The sequence below is a fragment of the Nannobrachium achirus genome (genome assembly GCF_963921795.1).
Source record: "Nannobrachium achirus genome assembly, chromosome: 7".
NCBI lineage: Eukaryota > Metazoa > Chordata > Actinopteri > Myctophiformes > Myctophidae > Nannobrachium > Nannobrachium achirus.
In genome coordinates, this window is record NC_137816.1 from 66,047,310 (window position 1) to 66,073,872 (window position 26,563).

The 26,563-nt window shown below is 42.7% G+C and overlaps 1 protein-coding gene across 1 annotated transcript; it reads right to left on the bottom strand.

The window, feature by feature from the left end:
- Positions 1–358: 358 nt before the first annotated feature.
- cpeb1b (cytoplasmic polyadenylation element binding protein 1b) lies at positions 359–20,619 on the bottom strand (the record flags this gene model as incomplete). Its single annotated transcript, XM_080730400.1, has 12 exons — positions 359–469; positions 1,146–1,226; positions 1,333–1,427; positions 1,987–2,185; positions 4,194–4,330; positions 6,621–6,725; positions 8,174–8,287; positions 11,234–11,483; positions 14,383–14,615; positions 17,025–17,300; positions 19,689–19,950; positions 20,602–20,619. 12 exons carry the CDS (start codon positions 20,617–20,619, stop codon positions 359–361), a joined length of 1,881 nt encoding a protein of 626 aa, XP_080586526.1.
- Between the last annotated feature and the right edge of the window lie 5,944 nt (positions 20,620–26,563).

The following is a 26,563-nucleotide window of genomic DNA, read 5'->3' on the forward strand; positions in this document are numbered from 1 at the left end:
TGGGCTGACACCCATCTTTCTGTCTGGCCACAGGTCTGGGAGACTGCGTAAGAAAAAAAAGTGTGGGGGAGGGGAGGGGGGGTGGGGGGCCCTTGTCTATATTCCCAAACAAGGTCGTCAGGTCTGTGCATAGTGCCATAGTGAACAAGTAAACAGCAAAAATGTAGCAAGTGCAATCGTGAACATCAATCTTCTACAGTGTTTTTTTCCCCCAGTGCCTGGTGAAGAGTGCCCCAGTGCCCCTCACGGGGCCGTGAAGGACAGCTGGGCACTCTGGTGCTCTGCTTGGCGGGTAGCGTTGGTTCCTACCCCCATCCATCCATGGCGCTCCAGCTGAACACTCCTTCTAGCGAAGGCTCTAGTTGGAGTCCCTGTTCTTCTGGTTGCGCATCAGGGGCCGATGGTTGCTCAGGATGTCCATGGAGTGCTGCCAGTGCCAGCAGGAGCGGCAGTAGTACTTGAAACAGGCCTGGACACCGAGACAAGGAGGACACATGCATCATCCTTACAACCCACTAGAATACAAATTATGAGCAAATTCTTTTTGTTTTGGCCACTCAACAAGAAATATGGCAATGAAATAGAAAGACGTTTAAAAAAAAACCTAAGGTTAGGCGCATTCTTTTAGGTCCTACAAACTTGTTGGGTGCCTGTATCTGGGATTTGTTAGAATTATATGAATGAATGTCTAAATCAGGGGTTCCCACACTTTTGACTTGACACTTAAAATGACCAGCTCAACATGATCTTCCAACCCACTTTACAGAGGGCTTTGGAATAGCGGCACTGGCGTTACATACAAGACAAACGGAAGGGGAGGGGAAGGGAAGGTGAAATGGTGGGGAGAAGAAAAAAAAAAAGGTTTTAGTCCCATTATGTATGGAAGTGGTAGGTTTGAGTTCTTCGTAATTATGCTACAGACTCTTGAAAAGGAAGCCGACAGACCCTTCTTGATGCCAATCAATCAAGTCATCTTGATTCCAGTGACAAATGCCAATAAGAGGGGCTTTGTGATTCGCTTATAAATATTTTAATTAAAGAAAATTAGGTGCATGTCATGGGGTCTACCTACATAGCCTCTGTGCAGAGCTTGAGATCGATTGAACAGATGAGACAAATCCAGTGAAACCAAGTGGTCGACTCACCTGGTCTCTGCAGAAGAACGGCCCGGCCTGGCGACTGCAAACTTGGCACATGGAATCTTCCAGGTAGGGGTCGATCTGGACCTGAGGAGGGAGGCGAGGCTCAGTTCTCAGGCCAAACACCACAAACACTGTGCTTAAGCCCAAGCATAAAGCTTGATCAGAGTCAACAGTAAAACCCTTTCTTTACCTTCTTTGTAAACTTGGGGGTTTTGATCTCCACAAACGCGGCACAAACTGCCTTAAGGTAACTGCGCTGATTGTTGAAGGTCACGCGCCCAGAGCCTGCAAATAGAAACAGTCCAAGGTGAGGGAATCATCCAAGCGCCTTACATTATAAACTGCAACTCAGTTTTAACGACTACACACCAATATCAGGACAGATCAAAGTCGTAGCTGCCTGCAGTCTTATGCAAAGGTCGAAAATCGTGACATTTTTGAAAATCTTATTAAAAGTGAACATTTGTAACTCAAATATTTGCTTCTGGGGGTCCCTGGAACAACATATTTTGAGATGGGGTCTGTGCACAAATACATGCAATGTTGGGGGTCCTGGACATGAAAGTTTGAGAACCATTGATTTAGAAGGATTTAGAAGATATTTATTGAATGGGGTCAATAGTCAAATTTCATGATTTTTCAAAAATAGCAGTTAATGCGTTCTAGGTCTAAAAGGGTCATGTACATTATTTATGTCTTATTATGTTTAGACTGATGCCATGTGGTTTCCCATGATCCCAGATTACTGAGGCAGCTCACAGTCTATGCATTTGATGCATTACCTTCTCGATCTGGATTAAGACTAAAAGGCTAAAGAGAAACGCATCACGTGTCAATCTCTCACCTATGGGATATTTATGCTTGTCCGTGTCGATGCCAGCGTACATGACCCCTCCAAAGAGGTCGTTCATGATGCTGGCGAGGGCCTCTGCGTTCAGCATGCCATGCAAGGCACCCACGAACACCGTCTTGCTGGGGTCCAGACGCTGGGAGGGGCAGCGCACGTAGTTACTGTCAGAGATCACCCAGGGAATGACCTGCACCTGCACACAGGAGCAGAGGAGGGGACCAGGAGGCATCAGCAGAGAACAGGGTTCCCACACATTTTTACCAATTCATTTCCAAAACTTTTCCAGAATATTTAACCCAATTTCCAGGACTAATTCAGCAAGGTTATTATAGTAAACGAAAACTAACTAAAAAACAAAAACTAGAATGAAAAAACATTTTAGTTAACTGAAATAAAAATAAAAACTAAGCTTTTTAAAAAAACGAAAACTAACTGAAACGATATTGTGTGTTTACAAAACTAACTAAAATAAAATAAAATTATAGAGAAAATCTCCTTAGTTTTCGTCTTTTGTGGAAAAAAAAAAAAAAAAAAACACCAGATGGTGTTGTCAAAGAGAGAAGTTGTATGTCTCAACATTCCTGCCACTCTCAACAAGATGTTTTGTTGATTTTCTTTATTAGACAATACTTTCTCCGGAGCTTTTTTAATCTCACCGCTGACAAATACCGTAAAAGACTAAAACTAACACTAAAACTAATAAAAACTAAACTAAAACTAAGCATTTTCAAAAAATAAAAACGAAACGAAACGAAACTAGCAACCTCACTTTAAAAACGGATTAAAACTAAACTGTAATTGAAAACAAAACCTCAAAACTAATAAAAATAAAAACTAATGGAAAAATCCCAAACTATTATAACCTTAAAGACAGGTAGTGTATGCCAGTGGTTCTCAACCTTTTCAGGCCGTGACCCCCGAAATAATCATGTTTTAACTGGGGACCCCGGCACCCAGACGAGCACAAAGAGTTGAGGAATTTTGTATAACACTGTTCTATTGTGAAAATAGCAGATCTACATGCTCACAACGCTCACATCGGCTATTTTCACAATTTCTGCCTCTAATATTTGACAATTTGGCCCATGTTTAATTTGTCATTTCAGAGGTATTAACAAAATCAATAACCAAAGACAATGCATAGCTATTTTCGTGCAAACAAAGTATGAATTGTAAAGTTGTGTACAAACAAACCCAACACTCAATACAATTAACGCTGGAGGTATTTAGATTGGGGCCCCAGAGATAAAATTATTAAAATGAGTCCTTGACTTTTCCTTGAAATGAAAGGTTGATTTAAGGCAGGGGTTCTCAACCTGGGGGTCCCCCAGATGATTAGCTTAACTCATTCGTAGTTTACGGCCGTAAAGCCCGTAGTTTACGGCCGTAAAGCCCGTTAATTTCTCTATGTCTTTCACTGCCGGCTTCTCCAAGTCCTAACTGTTAACGTGGGCGCTCGTCCAGTTCCCATCGTGCGTGATCGGACACTGCTCGTGTGTTCGCGTATTCCATCAGCTTCTCAAATCCGTTGAAACTTTTTCAATTGATCAATAACTTCTCCATCTGTAAGCCGCGGAGCTCAGACAGTAAGCTGGGCCAAAATAGAGGACGGACTTCCGCTTCCGGTTCAGGGACTCCAATGTTAAAGTGGTCCGCTCAATAATGTGTCCGTGTAGAAACCGATCACGGAGCATTAGTTCCGGCCTATTTTAGTTGCGCTTCGATAAAAAATTTTTTTTTAATTAATTTTTATTACATTTACGGGTTCTACGGGCATGGCAGAGAAGGGGTACAAAGGGGTATTTTGATGGCAGAGTTTGTGTTAACATTTAACATTTTTTCCTCACTCAACATTAAACAAAACATACATTTTAAGTGTAGAGGGTATCTGCACATTTCTGAAGTGACAATTTAAGGACTTTGAGACCTTTTTTAATACCACTAAAATGAAAGATTTAACATTGGCCAAATTGTCAACGATTAGAGGCAGAAAGTGTGAAAATAGCAGATCTACATGCTCACAATGTTTTAAGCATGTAGATCTTCTATTTTCACAACAGAACTGTGTTAAACTAAATGTAATAACTCAACTCTTCCAACTCCAAGTAGTGCTCGTCAGGGTGGGGGGTGTCCCCAGTTCAACTAACTAAGATTATTTTTGGGGTCACGGCTTGAAAAGGCATTTAGCGTGGCACACTCACATCCTTGCATCGCATCCTGCGGCTGGACATCTTGAAGTAGTACTCCCCACTGTCCTCTGGGTGGAGCAGGTCCTGGGTGCAGGCCTGCAGCAGTCCACGCACAGACTTCTCGTTCTCAAACACCAGGTAAACGTAGCCTGCAAACACAACAGGAACGCTTTCAAAGTGTTTCAAAGAATGTGACAATCCCATTACTATTAAGGTGCAAGGAAAGACCTTCTGACAGTGAATGAGTCAATATTGAGGTGCAAGGAAAGACATTATTATAATAATTTATTTGTCACTGTAGCAAAAGCAACCAAAATTCCCTTTTCAACCAGACATTTATCATTATATGTACAGTGCAAATATGATTGAACTCCACAACAATCTAGAAGGCAGGGACGTGCTGGCCATTGGGAAAAGCGGGACAACTCCCAAACTGCCGGTTCATTCCCGGCCGGTCCAGGCCGGCCATTAGAATCGTCACCGTCACTGTCGTGTTTCAAATTTGTACATTTTTTTTGCAAAGCAAAGCCCTGCTTCATCATACAAGGCTGTCACACAAAAGTAGTGAAAACAGCAGATCTACAAGCACACAAGGCGTTGTGCTTGTAGATCGGCTGTTTTCACTATAGTTTAAATCATTTTTAAATGGTTTTGGACATACAAGGTTTCCACCCGACAATGACGAAATATAACTCATGTAATTGGCCCACTGGCTTGTCACTTGTCATGATCTGAAATGGCAAATCTTTGAGTAGCAGCAGCGCTATAGATAGCGCACAATGAGGGCCTCTCTCTTTTTCCCGGGCTGAATCAGGGGCCCAGCATGCTAGAAGTCGCCCATGCTAGAAGTAGGCCAGCGTTTCTCAAATGGGGTTCCAATACATAATATAAAAAGGTCTATATTGGTTATGATTGACTTATCCCATGGTTCATAAAAGCCGTTTCTGGAAATCATGTTTGAAAAATCGTGTATACCATAAAATGTTCAAAACAAACGAGCACCAGTATATGTCGGCCACCCACTAACTACCATTTGCTACTGTAGGTTCAAAATCTATAAAAATCTACTTCTAAATTAGCCTTTGCATGTCTGTCTGTGTTTAAAGGAGTAGTTCACCCCCAAAATGAAATTTTTTCTATTGATTACTCATGCCATGGAGACCTGAGTTCAATAATATCTTTTGGTATCTGTTGCATTCCTAAGATAAAAACAATATTATAGTACATTTTCCACTATTGATTCCGGATTACTTTCTATCCGGGTCCCCATCCGGAATGAATGGGGGTCAATTTATTGTAATACATTTTTTGTCTTAGGAATGCGACAAACACCATTTTTTTTACTGACCTCAAGTCTCCATGAGGTGAGTAATCGATAGAAAAAAGTCATTTTGGGGGTGAGCTACTCCTTTAAGCGCAGTAGCCAATCACGGGCCACGACGGGCCATGTATGCCCGTGGCCAATCAGAGGGGCAAAGAGTGACACACTATCAAGGTATATACTGTACAAGGTATATACTATACAAGGTATATACTGTACAAGGTATATACTGTACAAGGCTCCATACAGGTATTTATCCACTTTATAAATGGGCCATATCTAGACGTGAGCGGCCTGAGATGGGACAGGTAAGGATCCTCTAGGGATGGCTGAGGAGAGGGGCAAGGATCTAGTATTAACAGGGTTCCCACACATTTTTACCAATTAATTTCCAAAACTTTTCCAGAATATTGAACCCAATTTCCAGGACTATATAACAATAATTCAGCTCAATAACGAGTCGCTTACTCCTATGTGCAATGCCCAAAGACAGGTAGTGTATTGCCAGTGGTTCTCAACCTTTTCAGGCCGTGACCCCAGAAATAATCATGTTTTAACTCGGGACCCCGGCACCCTGACGAGCACTAAGAGTTGAGGAATTTTGTATAACACGGTTCTATTGTGAAAATAGCAGATCTACATGCTCCCAACACCTCGCGTTGCGAGGCGTTGGGAGCATGTAGATCTGCTATTTTCACAATATTTGACAATTTGGCCCATGTTTAGTTTCAGAGGTATTAACAAAATCAATAACCAAAGACAATGCATAGCTATTTCTTTCCAGGACCTTCCAGGACCCTTACTCAATTCCAAAATATTTCCAGGAATTTCATGACCGTGGGAACTCTGTATTAAGGATAAACTAAAAGAAGACTAATTAGTTGGACCGTACAACTGAAAAAGGACAAAGGAGAACCAAAAGTGTTGCTTGGTGCTGGTGATTAGTTATTCATAGCAGGGGTGCACCTGTGAACTGGATGTGCGGTGCACTTGTGAACTGGATGTGCGGTGCAGAGTTTATCGTCCTTCTCAAATCTCCCGCTCACCGTGCGCTCACCAAAGTGCAACCTTTGAGTCAGTAGTAATGTAAAATGCATAGCCTACCAGCCTGTCTTTACCTTTAGGCATATTACCTTTTGGAGGACATCGGGGGTGTTTGCCATCCTTACCCGGCCACTCCACACTCAGAGGGCCATAACCGCTGAACGTGTTGATCAGGCCAGCTGAAAAGCAAAACACAATTTAAATTAATACAAATAATTGTGATTAACGATTTAATTGTGTGTGTCGCTGAACACTGGAGCATAATATGAATAAAAAATACGTTTTTGGCTTTGAAGTTGCACAGGGCAGATATGACGAATAACCTAAATATACTAAGGAATGATTTTATTAATTTATACATTTATGGCGGAAATGGCAGATCTACATGCCAGATCTGCCATTTCCACAACCTTTTGAAAGTTTTTAGCTTTGCATCAAGTTAACTGAAAAGTAGGCAATGATTAAAATAAGAAATCAAATGTATTTAGTCAACGTCCCCTAGGCATTTAACCCATCCTAGTGTCCTCTAGTCTACATTTAAAGTAGGAGAGCAGCCAACAACTCCTGTTGTAATGCCAGTACCTTGGTCAAGGGCACTGACATCAATACCAAGCAGCACTTACTGACGCGGGAGGAAACCCAACGTAAACATGAGAACACGCAAACCCAGAGCCAACCACCACGCAGATACAAATAAACCGACGGGGAATAAAATTAATATTCAAGGCAATATGCTCCATGCACAGCAGCCATATTGTAAAGAAATTGGGCCCCTTCCTTACTTCTTCACAGGTGTTACCAATGATTCTCATGAAGGCTCTGTTCCGTTTAGTGTGGTGCAGTGGTTCTGAAACATTTGGATTTCAAGGACCACCATAACTCAGTGTACAAATGGAACCAAATCCATTTGGTTCCCTGTGTACACTCAGACCCATAAAGGGCCATTTGGAACCCCCTCAAGGACACCGAGACCCACTGGTGTAGCAGAGTGTTTCCAGTGAGCCAACATAAACAAGATCAGAACCCTGACTCTGTTTGACCAGAATGGAATTTGTCAGCATCATTGGTAACACCCGTGAAGTAAGCAAGGAATGGGGCACAATTTCATTACAATATGGCAGCTGTGCATAGAGACAATCAGGGATGTAGTGGGGGGGGGGGGGGGGGGGGCGCGGGGGTACGGAGTGCCCACACTTCTCTCAAGTCAAGTCAGTTGATATTATATTTTCAGGTCGTTCTGACCCAGCAATTGGTTGAAATAGGCTCGCCAGCCGTGCTGAAATGAGCATGACTAACAGCAGATGGCAATATAAGATTTGAAAATGGATTAATTAATTGGAAATATCAGTTGTGGAGCCATTTTGCATGGGAAGTTTGGCTGATGATCCGGTCATCAAATTATTGGTTGAGAACCACTGGTCTAAGGCCATTTCTGCTGCCGCGCAGACCCGTTTTAAGCCAGCGAAAACGTTATGTGCACGCGCACGGACGCACATGCGTGCACGTGCGTGCGTGGGGAGTGCCCACACTTTCAAATTTAGCACTACAACACTGGAGACAATTAATTGTAAACAAATTACAAAAATATTGTTCACCCTCTACGGAGTGTAAGACGCGGTGAACGTACCTTCAGTGATGTCCCAGGGCACGCCTCCAAGGAACACCTTGCAGGAGTACAGAGGGTTCTTGTCGTTTCTGGGAGGCAGCTGGCCGCTCCAGGTGAACGTGGCCTCGTTCACGGCTGGAAAACAAAGCCAAAACAAACTGACACGACTTCTCGGCCTGAAGCCCATGTGATCCACCTCATCCCAACACACGCTGCTAGATTGGGACGCTACGTTGCAAGGTAGAAGACAGGGTTAAGCAAACGTCAACTATTCCACAATCTCCAAAAAGCTATACATAGTCTTGGAACTATGCCTCCTGAAATCCGGAAGCTGGCATTTATGTTCACGAAGATACATTTTAAAATATCATTTCTGCTAAGCAGCAACCTATATATGCTTACAGTAGATGATTTTGATTTATATTAGGATGAATGTGTGCCACGTTAAAAATAAAAATGGAACATCCGCTTTATCACTTATGATCAGAGTTCCGTTCCCCAGACTGTATGGCCATGCGAGACTAAGCAAATATCAAAGGGATTGTCATTTAGGCCTAGAATTATTGAATGCTTTAACCAGTGAAAAATAGCAGATATACAAGCTCACAGCTATTTTTGAAAAAGTCGTAAAAATGTGTGCAAATCTTTGAATATACAGTAATGTATGTATTTTCAAAGCGAACGTTTGCAACTCAAATTTTGCTTCTGGGTGGTCCCTGGAACTAAATATTTTGAGACTGGGATCCGTGGCCAAATTCATAATTTTGGGGGTCCTTCACATAAAAAGGTTTGAGAACCACTGACATAGTCTCTCAAGAACAGACCAACTGAGCTCCAGTTGAGTGAAAAGGACCTTTTCTTTGACGATGGCTGGCCAGATTGCTGACATAGAAACCTTAGAAGGATTCAAAAGACACTTCAAAAAATTCAAATGTTCACGATTTTTCAAAAATAGCAGATCTACAAGCTCGCAGCTTGTGAGCTTGTATATCTGCTCATTTTTAATAGTTAAAACATAAAATAATAATACACAATAATGTGTACCCGTTCTGAATGGGTTAAGAGGTTAAGGGACAGAGCTGTCAATACCCTAATACCTGTCTAACTACCACAGCCACAACTCTAGAGGGAGCAACCATGATCTACTGGCATCATTACAAATTTAGAACTGGGAACAATTCTCATTCTACTACTCTGCCACCAAAACATGGAAAGTCCTGACATCATCCATTAAAGAATGTGAATCATTAGTTTCTTTTAAACTGACCTGAGAAAACATCAGGAGACCACAAGAGGAAGTAAATGTAAATTCCCATCACTATTCCCATCGCTATTCTCAGCAAAGAGATTTGGAGTAGAGGGAAGAAAGGGGGGAGCCGAGGTTTGAGCCCTGGGGGGACTGAGTGGAACAAATTATAACCGTTTAAGTGGCTAAGCAATTTCACTTTGGGATAAGTTGTGATAAGCATTTAAGACACCACTTTGTTGTGATTTCTCTACTCAATTAATGCCATGTGACGACCTACTGTATTCCCAATGGTCAAGGCTTTTGACGACCCATCCTTATTTTGATGCCGTTCGCTAGCTTATGGGTCACCAATTACTTCCGGGGTAACCAGAAGCTCACCTGACAGTGACGATGTAACAGGAAGAACGTTTCCCCTTTTTTAAGGAATTAAACAGAAAAATAGCCATAACGCATGTACCGGAGAGGGGCTGGGCAAGCACGACACGGAAGCAGCCATCTTTGGAGTGGATTGTGGCGAATGGACAGGGATTCTTTTCCAATTCCAGGACACCCAGGCACATCTTTTGAGGGCTCCCACGAGCTAATCGGAGCGACGCGTGATATTCTATGATTTTTCAAAGGTTAGTGGAAAACAATATTGGCAGTCAATGAGTTAACTCATTGCCCATCACGCGAGGAGTTTTGATGCTGGAAGGCGCCGTTCGCTGGCCTATGGGTCACCAATTATTCTCCGATTCCACAGGACGTCCCCCGACACATCGGTGACGTAACCGGAACAAAAAGCTTTTCCTTTATAGGAATTAAGAAAAGAAAGTGTATGTGGCGACGAGCTGGACCCAAGGTTGACCTGGCTGAAGCCTTTCAAATGGATGGTCACGCCTGGGCAAGGATCATTTTCCGATTCTAGAACAGTGGTTCTCAACCTTTTCAGGCCGCGACCCCCAAAATAATCATATTTAAATTCAGGACCCCCCACCCTGACGAGCATTAAGAGTTGAGGCATTACACATTAACAGTTCTATTGTGAAAATAGCAGATCTACAGTACAGTTGTGAGCATGTAGATCGTCTATTTCACAATTTCTGCCTCCAATATTTGACAATTTGGCAAATGGTTAATTTGTCATTTAGATATATTAAAAAGTCCTTAAATTGTCATTTTAGAAAAGTTCAGATACCCAGTCTATACGCTTCAACTTTGTTGGTTTGTTTACCGTTGAGTGGGAAAACAATGTTGCACATTAAGCTAATCATCTGGGGACCCCCCCCCCCCCCCCCCCCCCCCCCCCCAAATATTTTGGGGACCCCCTGGGGGTCCTGAACCACAGGTTGAGAACCACTGTTCTAGAACACCCATGGCCATCTTTTGAATGCTCTGGTGAAAAACGCTCTGAACCCTCAATTGAGTTAATACATAAACGGATAATTCACCCTTTGTCAAGTCCCGCCCATTGTCCTGCCCCTCTCCACACCCATTGGTTGCTTTGTCTTGGTGGGACATTCAGTGGGACATTCCATCCACTGCCATGTTAATTCAGTTGCTTCATATTGTTATTCTGTGTGCTCAATTCTAATTTCAAACTTTGTTTCAGTCAATTGGAGCTGCTCAGTGGCAGCATAGTGAATCAGCATGTTTTTAAACGTTTTTATATCTCCAAAAATTATGTTTTAGCTAATTCAACATAAAAAAGGCGGAACCAGGGCGGGACAAGGCAGACAGAGCCTGCTGGTTGGTCAGTCAGGGACCAACCAGGAGGCTAACAAAGGGTAAATTCAATTATGAAGAAGAACGAATTCCCCCCAACTTCCATGGTCTTCCCATGTGTGATTCACCTGCAGCCTGTCTGTGCAGGCGAGCCTCCCTCTCGATGCTGAAGGAGTCGTCGTGCTGGTCCAGCAGGTCCAGGCCGGGCCACAGGGAGCCGGTGGGCCAGCGGCGGGACAGGGCCATGGAGGTGGGGCTGGCGCTGTGCGGCGGGGTCAGGGGAGAGCTGCAGTCCTGGGGCTCCAGGATGCGGCGCAGCGGATCCTTCTGCAGGCTGGACATGAGGTAAGGCAGGGGAGGGGAGATCCTCAAGGTCGACTGATGGGAGAAACAAGCCACAGAAGAGATTGTGCCGTGTTAACTGGGGACGTGGAACTTGTGAATGTACATTTTTATGACACATTTGGCATCATTACTAGAGCCAGGCCTGGGGTAAGAACATTTTGACGACATCTGTAATTAGGGATGGTCCGATCAGGTTTTTTGGAACCGATCACCGATCACAAAAGTTTGATCACCCGATACCGATCAATCACCGATCCGATCAAGTTATTATTTATATTTTCTAAATGTTAATGTTTTAACTTTAATTAATTCATTCACTCATGAATTCATTTATATATTTGCCTTATAGTTATTTACCAGCATTACTATGTATTTATTATCATAGCAGTAACTAATTATTCCTTCAGCACTGTGGAAATCAATACCCCAAAATGGCCTCAAGTGGGCATACTGAACTGCTGGTTGATTGGATGCACCGATCCGATCGGTGAATTTACCTTTTGATCTAAACCACCGATTATCGCCGATCACGCTTTGATCGGCCCGATCCGATCCATTGCCGATTGATCGGTAACATCTCTATCTGTAATTATGCAGTACATTTGAGGTTGAAATTTCAACCTGCTCTTCCCATTTACAAAAGTGTTTAAAAAGCTTGTGAGCTTGTAGATCTGCCAATTAGATTACATTTTTGTCTTAGCTTATCGTTTTAGTCTGCTCAATTCTTTTAGCCCTTGAACTCCTCTCCTAAATATAGTTGTTTATATTGTAAAGTGACTTTGGGTACCATGAAAAACAGCATGACGCACTGAGCTTTTGAAAAGGGTGGTTAAATAATAAAATTAACTTTTTTGATTTCCATAACCCATTAAAACCTTTAAAGCATCTGTCATTTTAGATTTTAGCTATATTGTCCGTCGGCTAGAAACCGTGGATGTCCAAAACAGTTACCGTATTTTCCGGACTATAAGGCGCACTTAAAAGCCTTTAATTTTCTCAAAAAACTACAGTGCGCCTTATAGTCCAGTGCGCCTTATATATGGATCATTCATTGACATTGACATTCCCTTTAGCACAGCTCCATCTGTTGGATGCATAACGCAACGGTAGCGTCTATTATGTGCGCCTTATAGTCAGGTGCGCCTTATATATGAAAACAGTTTGAAAATAGACCATTCATTGACAGTGCGCCTTATAGTCAGGTGCGCCTTATAGTCCAGAAAATACTGTACTTTTGAATAGGACTCAAAAGTAGCAGATCTACAAGCTCGAAAAGCGGTCGCTTTGTGCTGCGTTTGATCAAGTAGGGCAGGGTTCCCCAATTAGTTTTCCCCAAGGGCCGAATTATGTCTAGGGTACCAAGCCAAGGGCCACAACATTGCAGGGGGCGACGGTGGCGTTCCCACTACTCCAGCGACAGTTTTCGTTGTTGTTGGGTGAAAATCTTGTATGTCCAAATCCGTTTGTTTTGAATTTATCATTTTAAAAATGATTTAAACAGCCGATCTACAAGCACACAACGCCCCGCGGTGCGAGGCGTTGTGTGCTTGTAGATCTGCCGTTTTCACTACTTTTGTGCGACGGCCTTGTATGATTTGCGAAAGAACGTACAAATTTGGAGATACGAGATTTCCACCCGACAACGACAATATACTAGAGTTGTTGCTGCTCTTATACCACCATTATTACTGGGGTTGGTGTGGGCCAGACAGTAGCCTCCCGCGGGCCGCAAATGGCCCACGGGCCGCCTATTGGGGAATCCTGGCACTCATTTATGAAAAAACTAAAAGGAGATATGGTTTCTGCCCAACAGCAACCATATAAAGAAACATAGGTTTTCGATAGCTTAGAATTGGCCTCAGGTCTCAACTCACTGAAACCAGGAAATCATTTGTGTGATCCTGTTGGCTATTCAAAAATGGCAGATATACAAGCACTGTGAATTTTTTACATCTGAAAAATCTTGAATGCCATTTAGGTGGTCCTAAGCACGAAAACGTTTGAGAACTACTGATTTAGACTGCATTTATAGAATCTGCCTCAAGTAAGCAGAAGTTCACCTCCGAAATGACTTTCTATTGAATACTCACGCCATGGAGAATAGATTTACCGACATCGATTCCGGATGGGGACCCAAATGCATTGAACTACTCCTTTAATTGGTTAACTGAGACAAACGTAATTTTTTAAATTGATCAGAATTGTTTTTACTTTGGACTAAATTGGTCAAAACACGGGTAATCTCTGGCATCGTCGTGCTGTACAGTTACAGTATTTTCGCTCAGCCCAATTGTCTTTGTAATGACTGTTAGGTATTTTGTTGTGGTTTATATCATCTTTTTATCAATTCATATTGATGACCAACTGACCTAAGGCACAGCTTATGACTGTCATGCTATAATGTCATGTACAGTACCCACAAGGTCTCTGTCTGGTAGAAATGAGGCCTTATCTACTGCCATGGAGCCTGTACCTAAAACAATGAGAATTGTTTTGGGTTATAAGGCTCAGCCTGGTGTCATGCAGACACCAAATGATGGAAGGACATCCCTTCAGCAACCTATGAACTCTTTGCCACGTATATGGAACCCACTTGTGGACCAGAAACATCCTATGAACTGTTGAACTTCATCCATTGACTGACCAAATGACCATACTTATACTCATGTCAAAACATCATTTGTCAGAGAGAGCACGAACCATTGAACCATTATTTCTGAACTGTACCCGTCTTGAATTCTCTCTCTCCATAGTAAACATTCCATTCTCACTCTGAATCACTCTCCTGTCTTATTGCTTTGTGATGGATTATTGTATCTCATAGGGGAATAAGAAGGTGTTGTTGTTTACAAATAATATATTTATCAATGACATTGCAACTGCATTCCACTTGGTTCCGGTAATCCGGGCACATACAGAGTACAGTACATACCAGCAGGTCACACAGATGCTCAGAGCCAGAGCTGAAGCCGCTGGTCTCTGAGTCCCCTGGGCTGCTGGAGCGCGAGTCCATGAAGGAGCGAGAGTCCAGGCGGCTGGTCATGCGAGCCATGCCAGGGAACTTGTCCAGGAAGTCGGCCGGGGTGCCCACGGGCTCGTTGGCCACTGGGTACCCCGGGGGTTTGCCCAGGATGTTATGCAGGGGACTGTTCAGCATGGCTAGCACTGGAAGACAGGGGTGGGACAAGACAGTGACACAGCATTCTTCAAGCTGAAATGGATATTAAGCATGACCTTTCCTATTATGACTCGACAGTTACAGGAGGAGGACCAACATTTGGAACCAATTACAGGCAATAAGGCACAAAATGGATACACAAATGGGAAGTGAATGTGATGATGAACAAACGGTGACAACATTTGCATTGGCGTCACAGCCATTTACGAGAAGACGAGTAATCTCCTGGTCACTGCAGACAGCTCAGCTGCCACACTGCAACTGTAAGCTTCTATAATAGCGCATGTGGAAGCGGAACGGGTATGTGAGATCACTGCCAACAAACTGCGATTCTAAATGCTCCCAAACATCTACAAATGCAATGTATAGTCTACATCTGAAAACTTGAAATGGGACATAATGAGTAGGCTACTTTTACTTTTGGTACTTTGTGCAACTAGAATACCTTGACTAACAGTCAGGTAGGGTTGAAGATGCCATGCGTTCTTAACCACTCAAACCCTATACACTTCCCTCGTGGCTTTATACTACTGTAGGTCCACTAGCCTTTCCCTCTACTCAACACCTAGTCTTTGTCGAAAATAGCCAATCTACAAGCTTACAATAACATGATGTGAGCTTGCAGAGCTGCCATTTTTCACCAAATGCGTTTGCCCCAGAATAAGGACGCTAGATTTCAAGTAGTTAGGCATCTGTGGATCTCAAGAGATTTCACAGAGAGGGGGGTTTGAAAAGACATCTGAACAGTGGCTGGGTGAGGCGCTTGCTATTTTTGATAAGAGTGGGTCAGCAGCAGAAAAAAGAAGAAAAAAAAACATAGCAAATGATACTAGTCTTGTAGCAGAACACGCACAATGTGAAGTTGGAATATTCTGCTTTAGGCAGCAATCAGAGCTCTGGCCCACTTTGCAGGCCCAGTTTAGGATGCTCTTAATGAAAACTTTGGTCCTGTTCATTGGCATGGACATGTGCCAGCATGACCATAGCGCCACAAATGGGTCAGAAAAGAAAATGGGGCAGGGTGGTGAAATCTTTGTCATTGGCATTTCCTTCAAGGCCACCAAAAATAGCCAGAAAATCGAAATCCTTGTCAAAAGTCAACTGACACAATCCTAACCAAGTACCACCCACATTAAACAGCATATGGCGTCACTGCAGAAGTGATAATACACAGAAACTATACTGAAGCCCAAATAAACCTCTTCTAGGGTTAGGTGTTGTCATTTATAACGGGGGTCTTCAACGTTTTCAGGCCATGGACCCCTTAGTCGAGAGAGAGATGAAGCAGGGACCCCCACAACCCAACCCATATATACTTTATAGTTTCATTGTTTGACTGCACAATCATCAGTGTAGTTTGGATTCATGTAAAAAAAAAAAGATCTTCGGATATTTAACCACTTGAACTGTCAATACTTAATAAACCTTCACTCTGTACTTAGTCTGCTGTCTTTCCCCTCTACACCAAAGCTCTTTGCTGAAAATAGACGATCTACAAGCTCACATCGCCTCGCGCTGCGAGGCGTTGTGAGCTTGTAGCTCTGCTATTTTTGGCTAAAGTTCTCAGATATGGAATAATTCAATAAATCAAGTGATTAATATAAAAAAGAGGGAAAAAAAAGCTTCTATCACACAAAGATTTGGAGGACCCCCTGTAGTAACTCTGAGGACCCCCTAGGGGTCCCAGACCCCCTCTGTTGAAGACCCCTGATTTATAAGATTGACCATTACTCAGGGCACAGTATAAAGATTATTATGTCAAATCAGTCAATTCATGACGATATTCATGAGACACTGAACATTGTAATAGTTTAGCCAACACTAGTTTTGTCAAATCATTAAGTAGCAACAGGTACTGACAAGCCTAAACTTCAGACAATATAATAAAAAGATCTGTAAGTGCAATAGTCCAGACAACTTGATAGCCAACAAGTTTGCTTCCACAGGTCAAGAATACAGGTATGATGTGCAAATACAAATAACCCCTCAAAAAACACACACGGCAGCTAAAATGTTTTGCGGTCTCTCTGAAATTTGTTTACCCTGACTGATTGCCAAAGGTGCAGCAGAGCGAAACTGCCACATCATCCTCTCTACCGATGCTACACACAAAAATACCCACACACCCCCAGGGGACGAAGAGAACAGCTCACAAACTAAAGCTGTACAGTAAAGAAATAGCACCAGTCACAACACAGACCCGACATCTGAAGAACTATTAGCACGAACCATACATACCCCCCCACTTTACTACAAACAATCGTTCCTTTATTTTATTTTCAGCTCATGCAACCACAGCAAACCAGTCTGGGTCCCATGGTCACGTAACGTGTCCTGTCCTACAATAGCAGTTATTGTACAATATAAAAAAAAAGGATCTTTTGAACAGTACTCACTAGCGGCCGAGTTAGCTTGGGCGGTGGTGGCTGGGGCTCCACCGGTGTTGGCGGAGTATGTGGTGGAACGGTCTGTGTCCTGGCTGCTCCAGGGGCGTTCCCAGCCAGTCAGGTTGAGAGACTGGAGGCCCAGGCCGAGGTCCGAGACATCCAGAAGGCCTCTGGGCGATGACATCTCCTGGGAGAGCGACATACCACCGCCGCCTCCACCAGCACTGCAGCTGGGAAAGAGCATCCTGCTGCCTACCACAGCAGACAGCTCTGATTCTTTCCGATCTGACGTCCGGCACAGAGGGAAGGAAAAAAAAGTACAAATAAAAATTTAAAAAGGACAAAGTGTTAGGACAGCCAGAAATACCAGTCAGTTATACTATTCATTCATGTTCTAAGAAGAAAGGGCAGTCAGTGAGAGCTGATATTCTCTAGAAACAGTCACTGTACAGGAAAAGAAAATACATAAACCAAATCCAAGTGACAGAACCAATATCCCCATCATGGTAATCAATCATCCTGTCTCGCAGCCTCCCCCGGTTGAAGGCGGGCGAGCTAACCTGCCACTGTTCCTGGTGCCACTGCCATGCATCTCCGTCCGCATCACTGGCCCACCTAGCAGCATGTGACCCAGCTGCTCACGCACTCACACACCCCTGCTAATGACATCAGCTGCGCACACGCGCGCACACAACACACCCTGTCCTCTGTTCGGTCTCTTAACAACTGTGTAATGAAAAATTCCTGTAGATGTTGGCTAGCCGATACATCCCCTCTCTCTAGTGGGTACAACGCGTTTTGAATGGAGTCGACAGATCTCTCCGCTGCTGCTGCTGCTCGCTGTCTAGCCTCTTTGGAGTGAGCTGGCAAAACAGCACGGTAGGGGAGGGGCAGAGGAGAGGCAGAGCTACAGCAGCATGGGGAGGAGGTACGTGAGCAGCTGACTCTGCAGGGAGACTAAAAAATCCAACCAAACTATGTCGTTTTTAAGACATGGGGGGGGGGGGGGGTCAAATATTCTGTTGTTGAAAAAGGGTTAAACTGAACAATAATGGGTTCTTTAATATTGGATGGGGTTATTTAAATTCCCTGGAGTTCTACCCAGTTATCACACACCACTCACAGAATAGCAACGCAGACAGACACAGGCCCTGCCTTGCTACAGTGGCAGCTGCTGACCGATCAGATGTTCGGAGGACTGGGCAAGTTGCACTGCCAGCTCCGCCCATCGCTCTCCAGACCTGGAAAGCCTCCAACTGCTAGCTACAGCCCTGATTCAGCAACTCCCCACAGGCCAGAGAGGGGCGGGGGGGGGGGGGGGGGGGGGCTGAGGTGATATACCAGCCATACTAAAAAAGTTTGGTCGGAGCTGGATTCCACTGCCAGACTGACTCTGCATTGTTTCCCAAATCAAAATAATGGGGTCATACCAGAGTTTACAGGCCATGGGCTACTCTACAGTGTCTGGTGTCAGTCATGTTGGCCAAAGGTTTGGCCAACTTCACATTCATTCAATCTTATAGATCTCACTATCCTCATATAATGGTTATTCATTTTAGAGAGGGTGTTTATGGCTATGGTGGGGGGGGGGGGGGATGTGAATTGGAGATGACATGTGTGTCACCATCAACGCAAAGGAAAGCTACTCTTAATTATGAAAAGGCCTCACACTTAAAAGTATGGAAGTGCTGCAATGCAGCATGAATCAGCTGCTGGCACCTGAATCATAAGGTGACAGGGAGGACTTCTTAATTTTACATCAAAAACAACAAAACAAGTTAAAAGCATATTGCACAATATTTTAAACACATCCTTGACCTCTACCTTGCAGTTCTGTGGAGCCAAGACATTCACTCAAATGGGTATAGTTCTGAGATTGTGTAGAGCAGACCACTGGTTCTCAAAGTGCATCCAGGGACCCCCAACAGGTCTGGCATTGTTCCAGGGGTCCCCAGCCAAATTAGGTAAGGTTTAAACACTTTAGTCAATTTATTTCAGGCTCATTGAAAATGGACATCTACAAGCTTGCAACATGGCATTGCGAGCTTGTAGATCTGCCATTTTCGGCAACTGTTGACAAATCTCTTAATGGCGTCCCTGGCACAAGCTTTTCGGGGTCCTGGGGCCAGTCAGTTTCAGGGGTTCCAACATGAAAATGTTAATTGAGAACCAATGGAGTAGAGCAAGGGTTCACAAAATGTTCAGGCCGCGCGACCCCCCAAAAGAATCATTTGAACTGGGGACACAGACACCCCACCCTGATAAGCATTTTGAATTGCAGGAGTTGATGCATTACATTTAGTTTGATTCGGTTCCATAGATAAATATTGTGAAAATAGCCGAGCGAGGTGCTATGAGCTTGTAGAATGGCAAACATGTGTGCACTCATTCTTAGGTAATTTGACAATTTGGCCAATTTAGTATTAAAAAGATTAAAAAGATCAAAAGTCATTAAGTTGTTGCTTAATAATACTTTTACTTTAAAGTATATTTTGATTCCAATACTTGTACTTTTACTAAAGTACATTTTTAATTCCAGACTTTTACTTTCAGTATTTCAATATTGCAGTATTGATACTTTTACTTGAGAAAAGAACACGAGTACTTTTTCCACCACTGCACATGTGTAGCACCAGTAGCTTCCCTGTCAAAGTTAAATGAACTAGTTTTTACCAGCCAGCAGGTGGTCTCTCCTCCCCTGGCCCTGGGTGGTCTTGGGTGTGGTGCAGACCCCCGTCAGGTCCAGAGCGTTGCCCAGCATGGTGTTCATCCTGCGGAAGATGTCTGCGTTGCTGCAGGTGGACAGGGCCGGGGAGTCCCCCAGGCCGGGGTGGTGGGGCCTCATGCTGCAGGTGGACAGGGCCGGGTTGTCCCCAGGGTGGTGGTCCCAGGCCGAGGCCCGGTCACAGTGCATGCTGGCTCGAAGGTCTTCTCTCTGTGGGAGACCAAAAACAAAAAGTTCAGTTGTTGAGAAAATGTCAAATAAATGACCAATAAGGACAATTAAAACAGCTCTGAATGTTTGCAAAACCATCCTTTGTTCAGAATCAGCAGACACTGACAGTGCTCTGATTACTAGTTAGGTGAGCACTAGGGACACCTGGGTAAAATTGGCCATTGTGTCCAAAAAAAATAGTCTCAAGCAAACAACTAAAACATGACGTGAACATAATTATCCTTAAAGTTCTTGCTTTTTCCCCCAAAAATTACACACATACAGGTGTTGTAGCAATTGTAGAAATATTAGACATTAAATGTCGAATGTTTAAGCACGTAATGACCATGTATGGTCTATTTTACGCTAGGCCACTTTTCAAATATGTTATCTTTTAACAAAATTATCTTTTAGACAAAATAGCCAATTTCACCAAGAGGTGCCCACTAGTCAGATGTCCGAGGTGCCCACTTTGGGTTTAGTCAAGAACGGCGTGCCGGCCAACTAACTAGAATCCTCGCCGTGTGTGTAATTTATATCTACATAATATCATTTTATTTCATCTCAAAAGGACAACTCGCCAACATGTAATGAAAGGGTGAGAGACAGAGCTGAGCCTCCTCGTTCAGAGCTGCAGTTTGTTTGACTCACCAAGGAGGAAAACGCCATGATTATACGAAACGAGTTAAGACTATTTTAGAAGAAATTAGAAATGTACCAAACACGAGCTGCTGCTGCGGACGACTGCTGACTTTTATCATACATGTGTGTTAATTAGTGGTGAATTAATGACACATGTGCTGCTGCTGACCCGACATGACACCAGCCCTCCTCCTGCCGTCACATCAAAGGCCCGCCCCAACGAGCACTGGTGTAAAGTAACTAAGTATATTTACTCAAGTACTCACAAATTTACTCAACAGTTTTGAGGTATTTGCACATTTACTTGAGTATTTCCCCATTTCCAGTGGGCCTACTTTTACTTCTACTCCACTACATCTCAGAGACAAATATTGTAGCCTACTCTTACTCAACAATTATTTTTTTTATTTTATATTATTATTACAAGACACACATTCCATTTAGGCCATTTGAAAATAGACCATCTACAGAGCTTTTAGATCTGCTATTTTCAAAAGATTTGTATACATTTGAAAACTGGACATTCTCCATAATGAGTATAGAGGCTACTTTTACTTTTGGTACTTTAATTCATTTTGATACCAATACTTTGTACTTTTAATCAAAACATTTTGAATTCTGGACTTTTACTTGTAAAACAGAGTGTGTCTACATTGCAGTATTGATACTTCTAGGCTATGTGAAGGCCTACCTGTTCCACCAATGCCAATTATAGGTCAACAAGTTGCACCCTGGTTGGTTGGTTACTTACAAAGTTTCATGTTAAAAGTGTGCAATAGTTAAAAACACACCTTTTTATACAGGACAGGACACGTGTCTGGTATTGTTCAATGCGGTTATTTTTGTTGTTGCATTATGAAGCATGCTGGATGTACATGAGCTGTCACGTGACGACGATGAGCCGGTGACATCAAAGGGCGATGACGTGGGTGGTCATGTGACAACATTAGTCAGCCAGTAGTCAGCCACCCTCATTCTTTAATTCATTTTTATTATTTGAGTTTTTGGTTTATCTGTAATATCTGTATTAATTCAGAAACTTTTATTAATTACTTGTATTATTATTTGTAATTTTGTATTTATTATTTTTCTCATTTAATTTCAGATTAATTTACATTTGAAAGACAGGGCAACTGATCATTTTAAATGGTGGAATTTGGAAAGTCAAATAATGTGGAAAAATGATCCTATGTTTAATAGGCCTATAGGTAAACTCACTCAAGCTCTCTATTAAACAAATACAATATGCATTTTGTAACATTGTAGAGAGGGTTACAGAGTGTTGAAAATATATCTGGACTGGTTTACTGTTTTATGTACATTTAAAGTGTAGAGGCCAATGTTGTACCATGTACCATGTACTGTTAATACAATATTGGCTCAGGTCACCCCTGTAAATAACCTTTTCATCTGTGTCACCCATGAATAACAGTCAATGTTTCAGAACACTATGTCATATTATTATAGTACGTATATGTGTGAATTCCCCCCCCTAAGATAGGAAAACTTGAGAGAATGTAACTATTTCCATTAGGACGGATTGAAATTTACATTATACTTGGCGTTTAACCACTTAGCCGATCTACAATGTCTCTCCCCTTCTCCGCAGCCTCCACTGGCTCCCGGTTGCGGCCCGCACTGAATACAAAACACTGATGCTGACCTTCAAAGCAGCCAAAGGTATGGCTCCTCCATACCTCCAAAACCTGATCAACCCCTACACCCCCACCCGTTCACTTAGATCAGCAACAGGGATGCTGACAAAACCTTCGCTAAAAACTCTAGGACAAAAATACACTCGTCCGAGACAGTTTGCCCTCCTGGCCCCCAAGCTGTGGAATAAACTCCCTGTCACACTTAGAACAACGGACTCACTCTCTAGCTTTCGCCGTGGACTGAAGACTCACCTTTTCAGACTCCACCTAAACCCTTAGCACTACTGAATCACTCAATGACCATACATGAAGCTAGTTAGCATTTGTTTTTAAGTTTTTTAGAATCCTTTTTTCTTTACTGATTATATTGTTTTTGTAGATTGATATTCATATACATTTGTTTATTGTTGTTGATGCTCTGAAATATTATCTTGTTTATTATAGTGATGTATTACCTGCTTATTGTAAGTTGCTTTGGATTAAAAGCGTCTGCTAAATGCCTAAACTGTAAACTGTAAACTGTACAAGCTCAGGTGAAGATATTTGGTGGTGTAGATCGAAAAAGAATGCATCAAGTGCAGTGCAACTCAGGTCATTTATACCAAGTCTATAGAGGGTGATTATGCTGAAATATTATTGATGATCCCAAAAATTATCAAAGTATTCTGCGGCGCCCACCGCTGGACTTGTGTCATGGCACCCCAGGGCGCCACAGCACCCACTTTGAGTCATGATGTCATTACTGCAGGGGTTTTCAAAGTGGGTGACAGGGCACCCTGGGGTGCCGTGAGATAATTTGATAATATATGGAATTTATTTGGACACTTGAAAAAATATTTAGTATCATTTTAACTGACTGAAAAAGTTATTTTCAGTCAGTTCTAACCAAAATGGCTATTATCTCAACGTTTTCCTCGCAACATAATCACTAAAATATCGTCACTGTCGGGCAGAAACCTTGTATCTCCAAGTTTCAAATGTGTACGTCTTTTGGTAAAGCAAACCTGTTTCATCATACAAGACTGTCGCACAAAACTAGTGAAAACAGAAGATCTACAAGCACACAACGCCTCGCATCATAGTACATTTTCTAGATGATAAATAGAAAACAAACGGTTTTGGACATACTAGGTTTCCACCCGACAACGACGATATGCTATAAATATAAGGTGCTGGGAGTGAAAATTATAATGTAGGGGTGCCTCGGATTAAAAGAATATTTATGGGGTGCCCTGAGACAAAAAAGTTTGGGAACCCCTGCATTACTGTGCAGTTCCATACTACCAGTCACCTTTTCAGTAATATATACAGTATACATCATTGCAGGAATTTCATGGTGGCCATGAAGGCCATGGCCACCGTTGCCCCTCAGTTTGGCCTTGTGCCCCTCAAACCAATGGCTTGAACTGAGGCCACAGTGGCATTAATGCCCCAGATGACTATACCACTTTCTCCCCTGTCTCTTTCTTATCAATATGTAGACAGTAGACACCAGTGTTTCTTTCTTGTCATATAGACACCAGTGTCTTTTGTTGAGATTCTGAAATCTTAACTCCCCCGAGTCCCCATCTTTAAACCAATCCAGTTACTTTGATTGGTGCAGGGCTGAGCATGGATCAGATTGTAAATACCATAATTTATCTATTTCACTGCAGATTAAGTTAGCATCCCTAAACCTTAGATTCAACAAATTCTTTCAATGTACTTTTATTTGATGGCCTTCCTGCCCTGACATTTGGCCTTTGTGCCCTCAAAAAATGGACAGCACCAAAGACTTTTTTCTGCATGGGCACACTTTTCATTTGATTGATTGATTGAAGGCTTTATTAGAAGTTTGCATAGGAAAATGTACAGATTCATGACGGTACAGTTCACTGGTACAAGGTCTACTAAAAGGAGATCCATGAAAAGACTAAGCTTATTTCAACAGGAAACCATTTAAGTATCTCATATAACATTGAATGACAGACAAATAGAACACAGTACTATGCAGTAGATATGTAAAGAAAAAAAAGAAAACAGTAGGTCTATACAATCAGTAAGTACAGTATATACAATATATACAAGGAAGGGGCAGGTAACAGTAAGTCTAAACAATCAGTATGTACAGTATATACAAGGAAGCCGCAGGGAGGGAAGGGTTGGGCTAGGTTTTTACCAGTTGTGAACGGCTGCTGCCTGTAAGTGGTTTTTTAGGGCAATTTTAAAGGATGCTAGTGATCCACACTCCTTTATGGCCTTCGGTAAGACATTCCACATTTTTGTGGTGTAGCAGAAGAACGAGTTCGACCCTTTCTTTGAGTTGACTCTGGGTTGAACGTGATCTGTGGCACTGCCTCTGGTGTTGTAATTATGGACATCCTTAACGTTTATAAAGTATTTTGACAGGTACTTGGGTATCATAGTGGTGTAGTGTATCTTGTACACCAGGCCCATTGCAAGTTGCTGTACTCTGTCATCTACTCTGAGCCACCCCACTCTTAACTGGTGAGTAGCGGTGAGGTGAGTCTGATTGGGAAGGTTAAGCAGGACCCTAATTAGTTTATTTTGGGCTGTTTGGAGTTTAGTTTTTAGGGCTTGTGGGGCGTCACGATACCATACGTGGACTCCATAGTCAAAGAGGGGCTGGATTATTGCACCAGCTATGGTCTTCAGTGTGTTGAAGTTGACCATTGGGGCGATCCTCTGTAGGAAACGAGTTCGTTGGTTGATTTTTTGTATTACTTTTGAAGTCATCTTTTCGCTGGAAAGATTAGCTTCAAGGATACATCCTAAGTAGTCCCAAGAATCCATGGGCACACCAATACGGGTGTGTAAATATCGTCACTGTCGGGAAGAAACCTTGTATCTCCAAGTTTCAAATTTGTACGTTTCTTCGTAAAGTAAAGCCCTGCTTCATACAAGGCTGTCGCACAACAGTAGTGAAAACAGCAGATCTACAAGCACACAACGCCTCGCACCGCGAGGCGTTGTTGTGTGCTTGTTGACTAGTTTAAATCATTTTTAAAATGATAAATACAATACTGGCTTTCAAGCAGTTTCAAGGGGCACACTTGACCCTTCTCAGGGGCACACCAAAGGTCCCCATGCACAGTGGTTGAGAAACACTGGTCTAGATATGGAGTATGTAAATATCTGAAGTTGTCCCTTGTCTGTTCCAAACTAAAGCTTGTATGCTCAAATGGCCTAGTTAGTTTTGAGACAAAATTGAGACAATATGTACAGTACAGTACAGTACAGTACAGTACAGTACAGTACAGTGTACTTCCAGTTTGAGTTGAACACATTCCTGCTCCCCAGAAGAACAATCCTGTTGATGTTGGTGACCTCATGACCTTTCCTCTATAGCAGCTACTGTACACCATCAGGCCAAACTTGTGTCACACACGCACGCACGCACACACACACACGCACACACACACACACACACACACACACCTTTTAACCATTCTATGTCCACATAAGGGAGAAACATAGAAGGAAACAAATATTATTGGTGCAGCAAGAATACATTCACAAAATCATGGCATACGTTTTCATGATACAAAGGGCATGTCACACAGTAATCTAAGGGTATAAGTAAAAGCTTCTCCTGCTCTCCGCCATATGTGGCGGCTGCCAATTATGACACAGCACAATACTTGCTTTTTTGCCTCCTTTTTGGCAGTTGTTGAAACCCTCTAACGACGATTGAGTCTGGTGGTGGGAAGGACTTCTGGCTTTAACTGAGACAGAGTGGTCAGCATAGGGAAGACATACGCGCACGCACACGCACACGCACACGCACACACACACACACACACACACACACACACACACACACACACACACACACACACCTGAGCAGTGCTGGAAAAGGGTTATTTAAAGTAAAAGTAGCCTACTACTAATAATAATAATAATACCTGAAATGTATAGGGATTTTCTAAGTTGTCGTGTGTAAAGCTAATGGGGAGAGGAGAAAAAGAAAACAACTTTATTTGAAAATTACATTTAAAAGAAGAATTAAAAGCAATAAAACACTAAAAACCAACATGTGGGTTTTCAGGGCGGTTCTGAAGGTAGGGGAAAAGGGGGTGTCTCTGATATGTTTTGGGGTGTGCATTCCATAACCCTGTCGCCCCAGGTTCAGAGACTGGTCTTGGGGACTCTAGGAGGCCGGCATCACTGGACCTATGGGAACGGGACAATACAAGACAATGTAGAAATACTCTGTTACAAGTAAAAGTCCTGCACTAAATCTTTTTTTTTAGTAAAAGTACTATGCCTCTGAGATGAGTGGAAAATATAAGCTTATAATGTACCTATGTACTTTT